The following is a 14,556-nucleotide window of genomic DNA, read 5'->3' on the forward strand; positions in this document are numbered from 1 at the left end:
CTGAGTGTAGCTGCGACTGAAGATACCAGTTTTCAATACACAATCCCTCGTGTAGTTATTGATTCTAAGCCCATTGATTTCAAAGGGCTTAGATTTCTTTGCAGAGGATTATACAACTGTGAGAACTCATTAGCATCTTGGAGACATTGGCTTCTAGAACTGAGAATAGCTAAAATGTGCTTCTGTAATACAACACAGCATATAAGGCTCACAACGGGATCCCAAAGACAATCTACTTTTAGAAAACTCAAACTAGCTATTTTGATCTACGATAAAATAATGTTATTAATTAGTACTAAAATAATATTAATGTTCCATGAAAGTGAGTTGGAATGCACATGCTAAGTGAAGTACAGTATACTTAAAGAATTAATGAGATACTTGAGGAGATGCTTATATTATCCTTAAATTCAGAGGTAATTGCTAATTTTGGTTACATTTAAATATCTATACAAACCAGCTCAAAGCTCATCAGCATGGCTTTCAGCCTGTCAATTTCTTCTCTCAGTTCTCGAATCAGCTTCACATTTGCATCCTGAAAGAGAAGAGCATGGCCAGTTATACACTGGTGCTCTGCCCCACGTTGAAGGGAGATTCACTTTGGGGCACAGCTTCTGTTGCAGATGCCTTTTGCTCCTTTTCACACTCACTGTGCAGCAGATCCCATAATCTATGCTGTTTGTGAGAATGGGCAAAGAGTGACCTTTTCTGCTGCTTCTCAAAGAAGATGGAACAAATGCTCCTGCATTGTTTGCTTTAGGCATTTGGGCTCCACTCCACCGCCCATGCTCAACTTCCACCATCCCCAATGACTGGGAAGGCTTTTAAAAACTTTATTTCAACTTCAATTATTTGTACCATATTAGATCTATCGAAATAATGATATATCTATTACAGGAATACTGAAAAACCAAAGAATATAGAAACAACAAGCCTCTCTCTCCTCTAGCAGCAGGAAGTATGTGTGTCTGTGTGAGGGGGAGGGGAGAATATCAGTTCTAAGAGATGGTCCCCTTCTTCAGCCAAGGGTGGTCCAGTGAATTGCTTTGCCTCTTTCATTTGGGGGGTGAGATTATTTTTGAAAAGGGCTACAATATTGATATAACTTAAATAACAGAAATATCGATATAACATTAATTTAAAGGACTTTAACAAAGTCTACAATCTTGTGAATGTGTGCCTTTAAGTGTGGTGGGTGGAGTTAAGAGAACCAGGAAAAGCAAAGACCTTAAAGAGTTAATCACAGAAGCCAGGCAGCAGGCAGTGGTGCTTCCTTATATGTAACTAGAGAAACGCAAAGAGACCCCTACTACACCCCCACTGCACAGTGAAGAGCCCCGAGGCATGCATTCCATGCAAAATAGGCCCACAAGCACTTTTCTTTTTTAAATAATCACCCAAAGTGATATGAAACCAATCCATTTCATGATGATTGTACTACAAGAAATATATTGCATTAGTCTTGTATGAAAACAAACAAGACTGGATCCAAATCAATTTGGCAATTTTCACTGATTTCCCCCACGCCCCATATCAAACCTCAGGGTCCCCTATCTCCAAAGAGACACATTTAGTAAAAATCAGTAGGGAGAGGAAGGCAAGAAAGTTCCATTACACTGACAGATAATTTAGTTTGATTCCAACATAAAGTCTGCTATGAAAATTTATTAATTTATATATTATGCCCTGTCAATTCTGGAACAATCAACGCTTTTCTGCTACATTCATCTTTCTTCTTGTGTACAAGAGTATGTACATTAAATCTCCACCATGACACCAAATCATGACGCAACTTTGTATATTAAGAAAATATTTCAGACTGGATTCTGCATAGCCCTAAGAGAAAAGCACATGCCAGTCTTATCCAGATGCTCCCTCCCCAAAAGTCACTTGGTAGCTGTGAAATGGCAATGTTAAGGGATGGGAAAAAAAGTGCACTGAGGAAGGGAAGCAAGCAAAACTTCCCCCCTCCACCTTGCGTACAAATAATATGAGAATTATTATAATCCATTATAGCATAGGAAATTAGAATAATAAGCAAGAACTACCAATACATTTAAAATGCACATAAACAATACAACAAAATTTGTTGAAAATATCTCTTAGAGTTTAACTGATGTTTGTGGGCATATGTTTTTGTAAGTGACATCCAGCATAACTTAATACACAGACAAATAAAGTTGTAAAAAGGGTAAAGCAGCAAGATGACTAACCTCATTCACCCGGGGTTTGTTAACAATGTTTTTGGCATTTGAGGCATATCTCAAGGTATTCATGGTCTCATTATAGCAAGAACTTGCAGGAGAGATTGCTACAGAAAAAAAAGACAAGCTAACTCAGAAATTTAAAAATTGCGTTTCAAATAAATGCCAAGCATCACACTTCTTATTCCTCAGACAAGCTGGGTCGAGGTATTCAGCCAGAAGCGTTCTCTGCTTAAGAATGAGAAGCAGCAGCAGCAGAAGTTTCTTTTTTATGCCCTGGCTCTTTCAGCCTATGCTGGGGCTAAGATTAGACAGGAAGCCATATTCACACTGAAATGTATCTACAGCACATTCTTACCATGAACAATAACACAGTATATTAAACTTACTTGCAATCATAATTGTCTTGGAATTACCACCCAAACTATCTTTCAGAAGCCAAGTGAGGATGGAGTCACGGTATGGAATGTAAGCCTGACGTCTCTGACCAGCTCCACAGGGGCTGCCTGTGTGGGCGCTATCCACATCACTGGCTATGCTGCTTATACTCTGGCAACTGCTGATCATCTGAGAATTTTGTGCTAAAAATAGGAAGAAGGGGGGAAATACGAATAGTTTATGACTTCTATAACAAATAGCACAAGTGGAAACCTGAAAGAACATGTGGGAGGCATCTCTTTTCCCATTATTTCTTCTTTCGCTTTTCTGAAAGACCCCCTAGATGCTCCCTTTTTTCCCTTTCTTCTTTCCTTAGAGAGCCAGCTCCAGGTTGGGGAATTCTTGGAGATTGAAGGGTGGAGCTTTGGGAGGCCAGGTCTGAGCAGGGAAGCAACTTCAGCAGGGTATAATGCCCTAGCATCCACTCTCCAAAGCAGCCATTTTCTTCAGGGGAACTGATCTTTGTCAACTGGAGAACAATTGTATTTTCGGGAGATACCCATGAGGTACCTGAAGGTTGGTAAACTTAGTTCCCATGGAGGAAATGACTCCTTTGAAGGGTGAAGTCTATGGCATTATACCCTTCCAAGATCCCTCCCCTCCTCAAACCCCACCCTACCAGGCTCCATTCTTCAAATCTCCAGGTACTTCTTAACTGGAAGTTGGTAACCCTGTATCCTTCCCACTTAAGCTCCTCTGTTTTAAGTTTTTCCTCCTCCACTCCCAGCACCCTCTGCCTAGAAAAACTGAGGCCCAGTTTGTAGTGCCAATCATTGCTCCATGCCTACTTACATGGCAGTGAGCCCTCAAGGACTTGTGGGGTGACATCTCAGTTTCACCACTATCCTGTTTTTCTTCCATACTTTCCTTTCCACTGGCAACCCTCATATCCTCTTCCTTTTCCCTACCTCATTCTTTCCTTCTCAGCCATTCACCAACTTAACTTTTACCTAGCTCCCATTTTCAGCTGCATTTATTATTTATTTACTTCATTTATTCCCTGCCTTTCTGCACAGTGGAGATCAAAGCAGCTTATGTTATGTTATTGTCCTCTCCTTTTATCTACACAACTATTATGTGAGGTAGGTTAGGTTGAAAGTATGTGACTGGTCCAAAATCAACTAGTGAGCTTCCGTGGCAAGATGGACATTTGATCTTGGGTCTCCTAGACCCTACCCTGAAGCTCTAACGGCTGTACCACACTGGCTCTAATAGGGTGGCTACTGTTAAACAGTAGCAGCCAGACCTATTTGACTCATGCAAGTCAGGTGGCATCAAGTCACTTAAAGGTTACTGTCAGGCCTAGAGTTCTTAACTGCCAAGTGGTACATGGAGATCTCCCAACGTTATAACTGAACTCCAGACAACAGAGATCTGTCTCTCTGAGGAAAATGGCTGTTCTGGAGTGTGGATTCTATGGGATTACATCTGGCTGAGGCCACTCCTCTACCCAAACCCTGCCCTCCTCAAACTCCACCACAAAATCTCCAGGAATTTTTCAGCCTGGAACTGGCAACCCTAGCTAAGCCTGGCCCCAATGAATCTTCCTCAAAAGCTAAAACTGGCCTGGAAAGGACCTTGCCTTTTACTGACATAACCAAGCACAGAATCTGTGGCTGCCTAGCAATGGCCACTGATGGAATCCATTGCATAAACAATCATTTTGAGTTTTGAACTTCCCAATTTTTTGTTTAAGATTTCAGATTTTTCTGCAAACCTAGGCCCTTTTCAGAATTGCAGAAAGATCCGACTTGGCCGCTCATAGCTCCAATAACTGGATTTAAGCCTCCTCAGATTTGGCCAACTCTGATATTAGTATATAGAATCACTCATTTGTTGCAAGGAAGCCCAAAGTAATTCTTGCAACTTCTCACCATAGTGCACATTCTTAGCATTCACACACACACAAGCCTTTATTGGCATACAAAACAGGACAAATTTTTAAAGCAAAACAAGGTTAAGAAATACAGTTAAAATTACTAATTTCCAGTATAAAATTTGAAACAGTTTCACAAAAGAGCACATCAGAGCTGTTCAGGAGATTGGGTATCTTATAACACTCTTGCCACTGAGAACATTGCAAGAAAATGGAATTCATATATTTCATGCGTATCTTATTGTATTTAGGGCATACAAACAGAGAATGGTCAAGTGTTTCAACTGTAATCAAATCACATGAACAAACTCTTTTAGAACGTTCCCTATTCTTGAATCTTCCCTCCAGCAGAGCTGATGGCAGCACATTACATCTTGCAGTAGCCAAGGCTCTCCTCTGGGTGGGATTAATCAGCAGACGAAGATATGCTGCCATAATTCCACGCTCGCATGGGATTAATAATGTAGTCGGAGAACAGGTTGTCTTGGCTACAAGAGTCAAATTATGAAAATCAAGATCCAAGAGCCTATTCTTAACTAGTCTGTAGGCTTCCACCTTTGTGAGCATAAGGAGTGATTCCAAAGGGAAACCAATAGCTTCAACCTTTCTGAAGATCAAATTATACCATTCTGAAATAAAGTGAACTGATAACAGAGAGGGAATATAACTATTGGATCCCACTAGAAAATGTATATGCAGCCAATATTTTGTGGCCCTTATCCATGCTAAGGTTTCTAGAGTTGTTTGGCCCATCTCTATGCACAACACAGCATAAGGCACACATCTAGGGAGCCCCATTAGTTTCTGAAAAAATTTGGAATGTAATAAATTTAATGATTTATTTATTGCCAAAATCCAAATGGGGGAACCGTACAGTAGCAAGGAGCCAATCCTAGCCTCAAAAACCTTCAAGGTAGCAGGAATATATAGATTGCCTTTACTGTAAAAAAAAACGATATATTGCTGTCATGTTGGTATGTGCCGAGGTAGTTACTGTTTGTCGCTATGAGGACCATGACAAATTATACCTATATCAAATGCCAAGGTATTGGAAATATTTGACCTGCTCAATTTTGTGACATTCTTAGCATTAAAACCAAGATGTCTTGCCTGTGGGTAAATATTCAATTAGGAATAGGCACTAGGCAACAGCATATAGAATGAGAATTCCACAGGAATTATAGTTATAATGACAGAAACATCCATCATAATAGGCCACATAATGCAGCAGGGCAATCTGTATTGCCGAATTGTATACAGCTATTGTTAAAATAAACGGTACGTTGTTTATACCTAAGGCAGAAATGACAATTCCCAGGGTCACCAATGATTTGTTAATGTTAGCCCCTTCTGTAATCCGATCTTTGCAGTAACTGGGATCAGCTCTTTCACTGAAACACAAAAAATAAATAAGTAAATCAGCCCTGAGGAGAATTAGCACAATTAATGTTGAAAATGATTGTAACATAAAAATAAAAAAACCCAATCACCATTCAAAAGGTTAAACTACCACCTAAGTTTTCCCACCACTGAAAAACTATCTTCTCTAAGGTGAAGTTTGGAAAATGCGCAGTCTCATGTTTTGGTAAGCATAGGCGAGTGAGTCCCCAATTGGGGGCCAGCTTCTGAAAATTATAAGCCCTTGATACAAGTTTAGTACACAGAAGGAATACATAAAATAGCACTTTCAGCCAAACATGGAAAAAGCTCAGAGCTGTGTAGTCAACCCCGCAGGGTCGTCGCTAAGGAATAGGCGAGACGCGGAGGAGGTTTCATCTGGCGGAGAGCGTCAGCAACAGGAAGCGCGGGATTTCGTGATCCTGACAACTCTCCCCTGTGCTGGTCTCTCGCACCTTTTATTAGGGTTTTCTTGTGGGCGTGTAAAGGAGGTGGGTAGGGAGATGAGCGGGAGACCGGGAGACCTGGAGATCATCATGTGATGCATGATCTCACCTGGCTGCTACGTGCGGAGAGGAGCATCAGCGTCTGGGCCTAATCCTCCCCTGGGGGCAAGCCCATTGTCCCTGCGCCCGGTGACTGAGCCAGACAGTTCATGACCCGTGACTCATAGGGGATGAGGAGGGGTGCGGTGCGACCAGAAGGCCGTAGAGGTCCGCTGGCGTCCCAACGTTTCTACCACGGTGCTGCTGGGTCAGCAGTGCATTACTACATCTCCTCCTTTTTTACATTTTAGAAGGGGGACCAAATGCTAAGGGGTGATTTAAAGGGACGCTTTGTCTCCTCCGCTGCCTGGTCAAGCTGACCGAGCTGCTTGTGTAACATTAGAACTTGGTTGCGGGTAAGGGAAATTCGAGGGGCTTCTTACATAGGTTACAGGCAATATTAGACATACATTGAACGAAACAAGATCCTATAATGAGGCATACAATTAAACCAATGCAGAGCTGTACAATAGCACTCAACCATCCTCCTGGCAGCCAGCTCCAGAGGGCTGACCACCAATGGGGCAAAACATCATATTTTAGATTAGATACAACTTCCAGCAATTCAAGGCGCACTTTCATATGAATCAATCTGGGAATTATCAGAGAGATTAAAGCAACACATATCACGCATTACATTCTCACAACCTTGGTGATGCAACAACAATAAGTAATCAATAGCAGCACGATTATCTAAGGTCGCTTGACGGTTCCTGCTGCCTCGGAGGCCAGGGCATCCAGAGTGGTGGAGGTAGAGTTGATAGACTTCAAGAAGGGCACAGGCCAGAACGGCCGATAGTCTTAGTGTTACATGAAACAAGTCCGGGGACTCCCACAAGGGGAGTCCTAAGGGAAACATACTCCGCCTTGGCTAGAGCCATGCTCGCTCCGCAAAGGGGGGTCGAGGGGAGGGGCGGAGTGGCACCGGTAAGCTTGGGCTCCCGAGGTGAAGCCTGCTGCAAAACAGTGGTGAGACGGCAGTCGACTGTCCCGGCAGGCAGGTAGGCGGGAATGCAACAACAGCAAAGACGATAACTTCTAGGATTAAGGCATGCAGTAACTTCAATAACCAGTCGGGTCATAGTACTCAACAATTCCCTTGGAGGTCGGCTCCAATGGGCATAAAGGGGCAAGGCATCAGACATTGCGTTGGCAACAATATATACAAGACATGCATGTTTGTAGATAGGCGACATCATATAAATGAAAACAATAAACATAGCTAAACAGTACATAGGCTAGATGTAAGGAAGGAAAGCAACCCGTGGTTGCATAATTGTCCAATGCATGGCTCTTGCTGTTTGACTACCAAAGCTACAGAGCGATGGCATTAGAGTCCATGGGTTTCTCAAGAGCGTAGGGAGAGCTACTGATAGTCTTTAGCATTGCAGGTTCAGTGACTCTCACGAGCAAGGTTGTGAGAGAAGGCGTGTTCCAACAATTATTCAAGCGGCTGAAAACAGCGGAGAGTTCCAAGGGTTAATCTATCAGGAATGTTCCTGGCTGCAATTCCAAGTTTCAGCCAGGGGGGGCTGACGCAGAGAGGGTTGCGATCTCCGTGGAAGAATGGAGTGTACTGGTTCCAGAGAGGTCCCCTCCCATCTTGGTCCAGGCTGGGGGGGGTGATCGGGCCTTCTCTCAACAGGGCGGCGGGGTCGGATCCTTCCAGGGAGGCCCCCGGCCTCCATCTCCGGGATGGGGCTGGCCCGGCATGGCGAGCTGGACTCCTGTATAGAAGAGAAAAAACAAGCGACGCTTTTCCCCCAGGGGTCTTTGTTGTGCTGGCTGAGGTTAGTTCTTATAGATGACAATGGTAAAAGCCTCGAGCCCTGAGTGGGGGGCGGGCAATTTTGATAGGAGAATAGAGAAGAGTACTTTGGATATGGTCTGCTGGATGAGAACCTTGATTCGGGTCAATAGGGGGTCAATAGAGGGAACTACTCCCCTTTCTTTTCGCTTTTGTTTTCGGCCAAGCTTTTTTCTTAGGGTGCAGTTGGCCCTATTCCGGACAACGTATCACTTCTGCAACACGCAAAGGAAAGTACACAAGGCAGCGAATTGCCCGAAGGCTTAGGGAGAAGGGAGAGGTCACAACCAGGTCGGCAACTTAAACAATTCACAATTATAATTATATCGTAATATAGCATTCATAGGAAAGATTTAGAGAAAGATGCAAAGAAAACAGTTCCTGGGCTTGAGGTTTGATCACACGAGCAATTTGAGAGGGGTTTGCAAGAAAAACCTTTTGTCAGATCCCAGATCTAGAGGTGGGGTGCGTCAGCCCATGAGAGAGAAGGAGGGTGTGCAGAAAAGAAGGAGGGGAAGGGTTTTGAAGTCAGCTCTACTTTCCCCTCCTGTAAGGAGACTTTGGCCTGTTTGAGCTCCCTTCCTACCTTCACAGCGGAGGCTGTGTAAGATAGGTGTGGCTGGGAGACCCCGGCACCGTGACTAGCCAGGGGCTCAGCAGGAAATGTGGGAGCATGAAAATAATTCTGGCGCCACGCCAATGTGGCAGTGTAGGCTCAGATGGACGAAGGAAAAAGGTTCTCAAGGAGAGGTTTGAAGAAGAGTTTTGAAGGTTTAAACTAAGATGGAGGCGGCTTGAAGCAGGTCCCATCGGTATCCTAGGAGCACTTGCACGAGCTGTGTCCCGTTTAAGGCGGATGCTGTAATGGGCGAAGCCTTTCAAGGCATTGGCACACATAATCAGAAGGAGAAAAACTTTAATTGAAGCACAAGAGCATAGCTTAGAAGCAATGGAAAAATCCCTCTTATGAGGGGAAAACTTTAGGGGTCTCTTGAAAGGGGGCAAGACATACAGAACATACATAGGCATACAGAGCACATATAAAGTAACGAGGAGGATTGCGACTCTGATTTGAGATCTTGCTCTCTCTGAGGTATTGACGATTTTGCTGCCACTGGGAGCTTTGAGCTTAGGGCTTTGCACAGGCTCAGAGGCTATGAGATCTGGTTTGAACCTTACAGCTGGAGAGGGCCAAGGGGGGCTTCTTCTTCGCGAAGGACTTTTGGCTTAAGGCCAGTGTGTGAGCATCTTCCCCTTTCCATGCCTCATTGTCCTGTAGATTGGCTATGGGGCAGTCTGAGGAGGGTGCAGAGCGGCAGTCCTCTTCCGTCAGCATTTCTTTCTGTTGCAATTCAGTGACTGTGGACTCTGCAGAGATTTTGAAATGCGTGCCATTCTGGGGCACTGGTGGAGGCATGGTGACTTTGGAAGTAGAAGGGGTTAGCAGAACAGGAAGTATAGACGTAGGGGGGGAGCAAGCTGGCAAGACCAGCCCAATGGTCTCCGTGGGGATGGGATCACTATACTGAGCTGGGGCAGCGAAGATCTCATGGGGAGCTCCGGGGGGGAAGAAAGGGTTTGAGGTGCGGATCTTGGTTCCGGGCTGGGGAGATGCCCGGACGCTGGCCTCCCCAGCGGGCATTGGGAGTGCCCGGTCTTAGACTTTCCCTGGGGGTCTTCGCCCTCTGGGGAGAGACCCTCCTCCGTCAGGGTTGTAGGCCCCGCCGGGCAGCCTACAATTCCTCCGGAAATGTCCTGGTTTGCTGCAATTGAGACACTCGTCTCGGGGCTGTCTCATGGCAGCGGAGAGGGCGGCGGCTAGAAGGCTGGCTTGATGGGCGAAAGACCCGATATCCTGGCAAGCTTTGAGCATGTCGGCCAGCTCGGGGTTCCTTCCTAGGCCTGTGATCGCTTTGCGGCACTCAGCGGAGGCGTTCTCCTTGGCAAGGCGCTTAAGGAGTTCGCCCTGGGCCCCCTCGTTGTCAACCTGCCTCTTGAGGGCCTCCTGGAGCCTGTTCACAAACTCAGCATAGGGCTCTTGAGGCTTCTGCCGGGTGCTAGAAAAACTTTGGGTTGGCTGTCGGTATTGGGGACTTTCAAAAACGCCTTGTAGGCGCATTCAGAAGGCGACCGTGCAAGGGTGGCCACCGGCAGGGCGACTTGTGCATTGGGGCTAGCGAAAGCTTCGCAGCCATAAAGCTGCGCGGTGGTGTAGGCGCCGCCAGAGGCGGCTGCCCTGCTAGAGCATTGCTGGCGACGCTCGCTCTCCCAGATCACATGTCGTGCAGGGCTCAGGAGCATGCGGAAGGTGGTCTTCCAGTCGTCCGGAACCATTAAGTGATTCCCTCGCGATTGCCTCTAGCATGCCTCTCAATGTAGGGGGCTAGTGATTCCTACGTCTGCGCATCGCTTATGCGGAGCTCAGTGAGGATGTTATAGCTTAAAGGGCGGTACTCGACAACCCGCCCGAATGGCGCCACCCTCCCTCGGTATCTGTAGAAATGGGCGGGGCACAATGCAATGAGGTCGGCATCGTCTTCCGTCCGGGATTCTTTCTTCTGCAGATCGTGGGTAATACGTTCTGCGAGAGTTTTGAAACCCGCGCCATTACGTGGCGCTGACGGAGGTGCAGTGGCTTCGGAAAATGAAGAAGCGGAGCAAGGGGAGGGCGGCTGAGCCGCTGGAGAGTTTGAAAATGGGCGAGGAGGAGCAAGGGGGGGCAGAAGGAGGACAGGCGTCCAATTTAGTGGATAGAGAAAATCCGGGGTTGAAATTGAAGGTGAAAGATCGAAAGGAGGGCTGACCTACAGCAAGGGAGCCATAGGTCTGCAGGCTGATGGCGACATAACATTGTCTCCACGTCAGTAGCAGTGACATCGGCGCGCGAGGCTCTGTGCGAAGAGTGCGCCCGATGTTTTCCCAGTCCTTAAGATTCAATGTCCCCCCTCTGGGTACCATGGACACTGAGCTTCAATCTCCTCAACCAATTTGCGCAGCTCCCTTCTCTTTACGGGGACCCTGCCGCATTTCGCTAACGCTTTCAGTTAGATCCAACGTGCTTGTCATAAGCCCTGCTTTTGCAAGCTCCCATACTCACCGGTGTTCCGGCCGGACGAGAGAGTGTCCTAGGACGCGTGTCTCTGGATGCGCAGATCCAGAGGACAGGCGATACCGTAACTGTGGTCCCTGGATGCGCCGGTCCAGCTGCCTTCGGTATCCGCGGCCCTTTCCCAGGCGACGGTGAGCAGGGTGGAGGTTCGAGGAATCCCGGGTTTCGGCACCAGCTTGTAGTCAACCCCGCAGGGTCGTCGCTAAGGAATAGGCGAGACGCGGAGGAGGTTTCATCTGGCGGAGAGCGTCAGCAACAGGAAGCGCGGGATTTCGTGATCCTGACAACTCTCCCCTGTGCTGGTCTCTCGCACCTTTTATTAGGGTTTTCTTGTGGGCGTGTAAAGGAGGTGGGTAGGGAGATGAGCGGGAGACCGGGAGACCTGGAGATCATCATGTGATGCATGATCTCACCTGGCTGCTACGTGCGGAGAGGAGCATCAGCGTCTGGGCCTAATCCTCACCTGGGGGCAAGACCATTGTCCCTGCGCCCGGTGACTGAGCCAGACAGTTCATGACCCGTGACTCATAGGGGGATGAGGAGTGGGGGTGCGGTGCGACCAGAAGGCCGTAGGTCCGTTGGCGTCCCAACGTTCTACCACGGTGCTGCTGGGTCAGCAGTGCATTACTACAAGCTGCTTCACCAATTGTGTGGGGATAGCACATGTTTTATCAGATGGATACAGAAAAATGAAAATGACTGCACCTTAATGCCACAGGAAAACAAGAAATCTCTTAAGGGCTCTTCAGAATAACCTCTATACAAACTAACCTCGATCATATTACACTTTCCAAGTCCCAGCAACTCTTTTTCAGGGAAGTACAAATGCATACAGAACCATTTCCCCATGTATGCAGGAAGGGAAAAGTTTAATGTGAAGGCACCACGCTGTCAAAGATAGGGGTTTTGACCCACCACATCCTTGCAGCAGAGCCGTAGCGACGAGGAACGGCGCCCGGGACACGTGTGTGCCCCGCGCCCCTACCACACCCTTGCCCGCCTCGGAAAGCCCCCACCCTGGTGAACACCCGGTGCACCATGTACCCTCCCATCCCCTTGGCACTACGCCACTGCCTTGCAGGGATGATTTTGATTTCCCTGTCCCTCACACCTGGACCCTTGGAATAATTCTCCTTCTGACAGTTTGACCGAATCTGGGTTTGGACTCTCACACAATCTGTAGAATACATCAATAAAAGCAACATGCTTTACTGAATAAAATTAAAGAAAAAGTGCAGGCTTAATCATAAGGCAAAGGACAAGGAGGTACAATAAAATAAATAACAAAATCTAGCTTCCTAACATATACTTACACAGTTGATGGCAAGCCGGATACAACACCTTCAAATCACCGTCATTAGCAAAGCATTAGGAGATGTAGCAAGATGGTCCCTGGCCCATTGCTGGTCCAGATTATGTTATTGGGCCATGTTGCCAAAAACTTGTGCCAGATGGTTATAGGCTAACTTTATAAGAAATTGGACCACTGACCTTCTGAACAATGGAAGCCAATCAAGAATGTGATCCAAAATATGATTTTTGAAGAGGAGAGAGATTTCTCCCACCATCTGATATCACTATGAGCAGTGAAGACAAATCACTATGAAATGCAAAGGTGAGATCTCTAGCTTTTCATCTTATCTTGAGACCAGCAGAAGAGTTTTTATTTATTTATTTATTTATTAGATGTTAAACCGCCCACCCCCAGAGGGCTCTGGGCAGTGTACAACAGGCCAAAAACAATATTGCACACAATAGGCCAGAAACAACATTTCACACAATAAAATAAATTAAGTTAAGTTAAAAACTATTTACGGATTTCTTAAAACCTAGCAGCATCAAACAGCATTATAAAAAGTGTTATAAAAAGTGCTATAAAAAGTGTTATTAAAAGTGTGGCGCCCGATCCCAAGGTCAGGTGGGGGCAGCAGTGCAAATTAGATGCTACTGGGTATGCCGATGGTGGGATAGCACGCAACACAGGGGCATCCTGGAGGGGGAATCTGCGGCTGGCCTCACCAAAAGCCCGGTGGAACAAAACCGTTTTACAGGCCCTGTGGAATTCGCCAAGGTCCCACAGGGCCCGCACATCTGATGGCATCAGGCAGGGGCCAGGGCCATAAAAGCCCTGGCCCGGGTAGAGGCCAGCCGCATCAAAAACTAATTTGATATTAGAGAGGAATTCTCCCTGTGTCAAACCTTCAAATTCATGATATGGCCAAACCACTAATGTTTATATCCTGTAAGGATGATTGATATAGAGATGACCATTTCCCTAACAACATTTTAAATCTATGCATTGTGCTTCATTTCACTCCACTGAAGCAATTTTAATACTAGATACTATTTTCAGAAAATCTAATTATTTCTCTTTGTTTTCTTCACATTTGTATTAGAAAGGTTACATCATCAACAAGGCAAGCTTAATTTCCTTGTACTTCTGGAGCTTAACAAAAGTATGATCCATAATATGGCAACTGACAGTTTATGGCAGTGTTTCTCAAACTGTGGGTTCGGGAACCTTAGAATTTCCCAGAAAAAAAATCTGAATGTATGACTGAATACCACCCTAGAATGCTCTGCAATGTATATAGGTTCAATTACATTGTGAAAATTATTCCCTGAAGACAGAAAATTGAGAAATGACTGACTTATGGAATGCTGTCTCACAAGCTGAAACATTACCTGCCTGCAAGGTCCACTAAATTGATCTTGCTTGCGATTTCAGAGGGCAGGTTATTCTCCAATGTAGCCTGAAGGAAAATGCAACAAAATATAAACATGTGCAACTCACATTTATTCAAACAAATGAATCTAGGTTGATCTGTGTATGACTTTTGTCATTTTTGGATTCTCCAGTAACTTCAAGAAGCAGTTACGGGTTTAGTACAGGATCTACTAAACAAGAAGCTACAACAACCCAACTAATTCAGTAGCAGGCAGATGTAGAATGGGGGAGCTGACACAGTCCCTGGATCGCAATTCAAGAATATACGTGAGACTTGCAATAAGGATTCAAAAATTATACTCTGACAGTCCACGACTTGGTTTAAGAAGTATTTTCAAGTGTCAGAAAGTTAAAAACAGTTGTTTTATCTTTGTTTATATATCAACAAACATTGGATTGGATGCAATGCTCAGTTCCAGTTGATAGGAAGTGGTGGTTTTTCTTGATCTCC

The 14,556-nt window shown here is 45.7% G+C and overlaps 1 protein-coding gene across 2 annotated transcripts in view; it reads right to left on the reverse strand.

The window, feature by feature from the left end:
- The window catches only part of STARD9 (StAR related lipid transfer domain containing 9), a 121,826-nt gene that overhangs the window by 66,844 nt on the left and 40,426 nt on the right, over positions 1 to 14,556 (reverse strand). For both annotated transcript variants that reach the window (XM_048484138.1, XM_048484139.1), the window contains 5 exons: positions 14,063 to 14,130; positions 5,812 to 5,909; positions 2,594 to 2,785; positions 2,214 to 2,311; positions 458 to 535 (listed from right to left, as the gene is read on the reverse strand). In XM_048484138.1, coding sequence (XP_048340095.1) covers positions 458 to 535; positions 2,214 to 2,311; positions 2,594 to 2,785; positions 5,812 to 5,909; positions 14,063 to 14,130 — 534 coding nt within the window. The remainder of the gene's footprint in view (positions 1 to 457; positions 536 to 2,213; positions 2,312 to 2,593; positions 2,786 to 5,811; positions 5,910 to 14,062; positions 14,131 to 14,556) is intronic.

The sequence above is a fragment of the Sphaerodactylus townsendi genome, linkage group LG02 (assembly GCF_021028975.2).
Source record: "Sphaerodactylus townsendi isolate TG3544 linkage group LG02, MPM_Stown_v2.3, whole genome shotgun sequence".
Lineage (NCBI taxonomy): Eukaryota > Metazoa > Chordata > Lepidosauria > Squamata > Sphaerodactylidae > Sphaerodactylus > Sphaerodactylus townsendi.